Source organism: Helobdella robusta (assembly GCF_000326865.2).
Source record: "Helobdella robusta unplaced genomic scaffold HELROscaffold_73, whole genome shotgun sequence".
NCBI lineage: Eukaryota > Metazoa > Annelida > Clitellata > Rhynchobdellida > Glossiphoniidae > Helobdella > Helobdella robusta.
Genome location: NW_008705415.1, coordinates 33349 through 37908, shown reverse-complemented (window position 1 = coordinate 37908; position 4560 = coordinate 33349). Strand labels below are relative to the sequence as shown.

The following is a 4560-nucleotide window of genomic DNA, read 5'->3' as shown; positions in this document are numbered from 1 at the left end:
AGTTGGATGGTTGGTTGGCTGGATGGTTGGTTGGTTGATATTTTGAATAACTCATTGGTTTTGATTTATTCAATCAACTAATTATTAATTTAATCAATCAACTAATAAACTGTTCATTCGTTTATTCAATCAATTAATTATTCATTTAATTTCTCAATTATTCATTTATATTAAATCAATCAATTATTCATTCAATCATTCATTCATCCATGCAGGCAGTCCTTTCATATTAAAAGTGGCTAGCAATGATAATAATGATGATGATATCTACTGTGGTAATGATGATGATGGCGACAGTGGTGGTGGTGGTGGTGGTGGTGGTGGTGGTGGTGATGGAATTGTGGACCAATCATACTTGGCTATCAGTCAGATCGGAAAAGAGAGTTATCTGAATTTGAACATTCCAGGTAATGATGATGATGATGATGATGATGATGACGACGACGACGTTGTTGTTGATGATGATATTTTTGTTGTTGTTGATGATGATGATGATGATGATGATGACGACGACGATGATGATGATGATAGTTACATTTCTATCATCATCATCGTTGTCGTCATCATCATCGTCTTCATCATCGTCTTCATCATCATCGTCTTCATCATCATCGTCTTCATCATCGTCATCATCACAGGCGTTATAAAAAACGAACTCCGTGTCTTCGTCTGTGGGCCGTCTGGTCATTTGGACTCCTGCTACTTCAAACCGACATCATCATCATCACGTCCACCACAATCGTCATCATCACCGATGGTCGGTGCTAGTAACGATGCCGTTGGTCATTACTCTATCGCTTTCATCCCAAAAGAGGCTGGAATCCATTTGGTTCATGTCAGTAGGAGAGGTCAGCCCGTAACTGGTCAGTTGGGATTCATCCATCATCATTACCATCATCACCACCATCATTACCATCATCATCATCATCATCATTATTACCATCATCATCATCATCATCATTACTATCATCATCATCATCATTATTATTATTGTTATTGTTGTTGTTGTGGTTGTTGTCATCATCACTATCCTCATCATCATCATTATCTTCATCATCATCATCATCATCATCATCATCATTATTATTATTATTATTATTATTATTATTATTATTATTATTATTATTATTACTAATAATAATAATAATATTATTATTATTACTTTGTCCTGGTTATGACATTAAACTGACCCTCACTGCCTTGTGAGCAATGTTGAATCATCAAAGGCTAGGCCCACCGCTTATAACTGTGGTTGCGTAAGGAAGGGCGTCCTGCGTAAAAATTAGCCAAATAAATTACTTATGATGACAGAAGTTTCATCATAGGTAGCCAAACGGCAACCCCCGATCTCGGGGAAAATGTCGTCTAAACGTGTGTTGTTGTTGTTGTATTATTATTATTACTGTTACATCACAGGTTCTCCATTTCGTTTCTTAGTCGGTCCGTTATTTGAGAGCAAGGTGGGAAATATCAAGGTCAGCGGTGAGGGCTTGTTCCGCGGTTGTGTTGGGGTAGCAGGTAGGTTGATTGCTTCATTCATTCTTTCGTTCGTTTATTCATTCATTCCTTCCATCATTCAATCGTTTGTTCATTCTATCATTCATTCGTTCGTTCGTTCGTTCGTTCATTCATTCAACTGTTATAACCGACCCCTTGAACTTCTGGATTCCTGACTTCTGAACAGACTAACTTCAGATGAACTTTATCAGAAAGAAAACAGTGCTGGCGATCACTCGACTGTATTTCTGTGATCAATCACTCGTTTATTCAATTGTTAAAATCGCTAGAATGCAACACAGTAACTTATCGACAGGTAAATCACGGAATGAAACCAATCGTCAATGATTATTAAGCTTTTAAGATGTTTCTTGGCCCTGAATTCTCTGTACTCGCTTCTCGAAAGATTATCGTAACTCACTCGCAGATCGCCTGCAGAATTCTTCGTGATAAACTTTTAATTATTTATTTATTTATTTATTCATCAAATCAAACAAAAGTAAGAAACAGAAATGATACGGAGATCAAAAAAAAAGATAGGAAAATCTTATGATAGACTACCGTTAAACAGAAAATGATACGTTTAAATGTAAATAGATAAATTAAAAAATATTAAAGCTACTGGAAAACTGAAAATTGAATTTTTTTCCTCGGACGTTATTTGATTGAAGTTCGCACAGAAAGCTTCTCAGCGATAGGAGGATTCTTCTACTCGAAACTTCTTCTGACCTCTTCTTAATTCTCGTTCTTCTTCTTCTTCGTTGTTCGTTTTCTGGGACCTCTTCTCTTTATAGAGCTGCCGATGGACACCCTTGTAAATAATTTACAAGCGGTTCATTCTTCAGTGCATGCTTAACAATTTCTAACTATTAGTTTTTTTTTATTTCTCGATCTCACGTCTGTAACAACGCATTGATTTTCTCATTCATTTTTTGTTCTTGTTTTCAATTCTTCATTTCTTCATTCACTCATCCAGTCTTTTTTTTATTAATTGGTTTATTCATTCACTCATCCATTTATTTATCCATTCATTCATTAATCCACTCACTCACTCATGCATGCATGGATGCATTCATGCAGGCACATTCACAGTGGATACGAAAGATGCGGGCGATGGCAACCTATCCATCACAATGGAGGGCCCCATGAAACCCGATGTCAGCTTCAAAGACAATCACGATGGCACATGTGACGTCACTTATACGTGCAATGTTCAAGGTCGTATTATTGATTGGTTGGTCGGTTGGCTGGCTGGTTGGTTGGTTGGTTCATTCATTCATTTATTCATTCATTCATTCATTCATTTATTCATTCATCCATTCATTCATTCATTCATTCGTTCATTCATTCATTCACTCATTCCTCAATCCATCAACCAACCACTGTCACGCAGGTACCTACTTACTCTCGGTACGTTTTAACGGCCAGCACATTACTGGCTCGCCATATTCGATACTGATTGATGGACGTGGTGATGGTGATGGTGGTGGTGGGGGAACGATGGATCGAATGGAAAAGAAAAAGAAGAGATATATGGTCTGTCTGTCTGTCGTTTTAATCGTCACTACAATCAACATCATCATCGTTAGTACCAAAACTATCATTATAATTGTCAGCCAAACGAGCCGATAGCGTACGAGGTCACGGCATCCCAGGTCAAAGGTCAACCTCTGGTCAAGGTCGTTTCTCCGAGAGGTGATGTCATATTGCCGATCGTCCAATCACTGGATGATGGTTATTATTATTATTGTTGTTGTTTTTATTATTGTTGTTGTTTCATATGTACGCGTGTTTTTATGACGACGACAACAACAACAACAACAACAACAACAACAACAGATAATTACGTCGTTCGCTTCTTACCGCACCACCCCGGTCTTCACAGGGTCGAAGTGACGCAGATGGGCAGACCCCTCTCTAACTCCCCCTTCAAACTCTTTGTCGGCGATTTGACCTCTAACCCGGAAAAGGTTATTTGCTCGGGTCAAGGTTTGACCTCTGGACATACTGGTCAGTATTTTGGTGTTGTTCTCAGTATTGCTACTAACTTAAATTTAGTTACTATTGTTATATCAATAGAAATAACAAAAAATAATAAGAAGAATAACGACGACAACCTTTTATACTAACCACAACAACAACAACAACAACAATAATCATAATAAAAATAAAACCTCCACCAATAGGCGAGCACCTAAAGTTTCAAGTGCACACAGAAGAGGCGGGGTGTGGTTCGCTAGAGGTCGCCATCGACGGACCTTCAAAAGTCAACATTCGTTGCCTCGACCTTCAAGTTCGACCTCTGACCTTTGTCTACGTGCCTCACTGCCCTGGCGTTTACAAAGTTATTCATTTGTGTATCTCTCTCTCTCTCTCTCTCTCTCACTTTCTCTCTCTCTCTCTCTCTTTCTTTCTCTCTCTCTTATTATTATTATTAGTTTGATTTATATTTATTAGGTGAGCGTTCTGTTTGACGGCAAGTCAGTGACTAAAAGTCCCTACAGAGTGAAAGTTAAAGGTTTATTATTATCATTATTATTATTATTATTATTATTATTATTATTATTATTATTATTATATTATCATCATCATATCAATTATAATATTATCATCATTATTATTATATATATATATATATATATATATATATATATATATATTATGATCATTTATATAGCGCCTATTAAAAACATTCTCATAGGCGCTTTACAACTATGGCAATTTTCTACAAGGAAAAAAGATATGTCTTCAATTGACTCTTGAACTGGGGAAGAGTCAGACCAGACCGGCGCAAAAAATATGGAAGTTCATTCCAATGCCTTGGTCCATAAACTGCAAAACTACGTGATGCAATTTTTAATTTAGTAACCGGGACCACTAACAAGTTTCCCCGATCTGATCGTAGGCCAGTTTTTAAAGAAATCGATGATCTGTCAATCAACATTTCGGACAGATATTGCGGAGCCAATCCGTTTAAGCATCTATAAACCAAAACACAGACTTTAAAAACAATTCTTTTGCTGACCGGCAACCAATGCAATTCCGACAGAAGTGGGCTAATGT

General features: G+C 37.1%; 1 protein-coding gene across 1 annotated transcript in view; it reads left to right on the top strand.

Moving 5' to 3' along the window:
• HELRODRAFT_181576 (hypothetical protein) overlaps positions 1-4560 on the top strand; it is a gene marked incomplete at both ends in the record, with an annotated part of 22634 nt that overhangs the window by 12806 nt on the left and 5268 nt on the right. Inside the window, 9 exons of the mRNA XM_009031374.1 lie at positions 216-407; positions 639-863; positions 1417-1518; positions 2578-2685; positions 2891-3033; positions 3114-3231; positions 3337-3507; positions 3684-3841; positions 3955-4015. Of these exons, the coding sequence (XP_009029622.1) occupies positions 216-407; positions 639-863; positions 1417-1518; positions 2578-2685; positions 2891-3033; positions 3114-3231; positions 3337-3507; positions 3684-3841; positions 3955-4015 (1278 nt within the window). The remainder of the gene's footprint in view (positions 1-215; positions 408-638; positions 864-1416; positions 1519-2577; positions 2686-2890; positions 3034-3113; positions 3232-3336; positions 3508-3683; positions 3842-3954; positions 4016-4560) is intronic.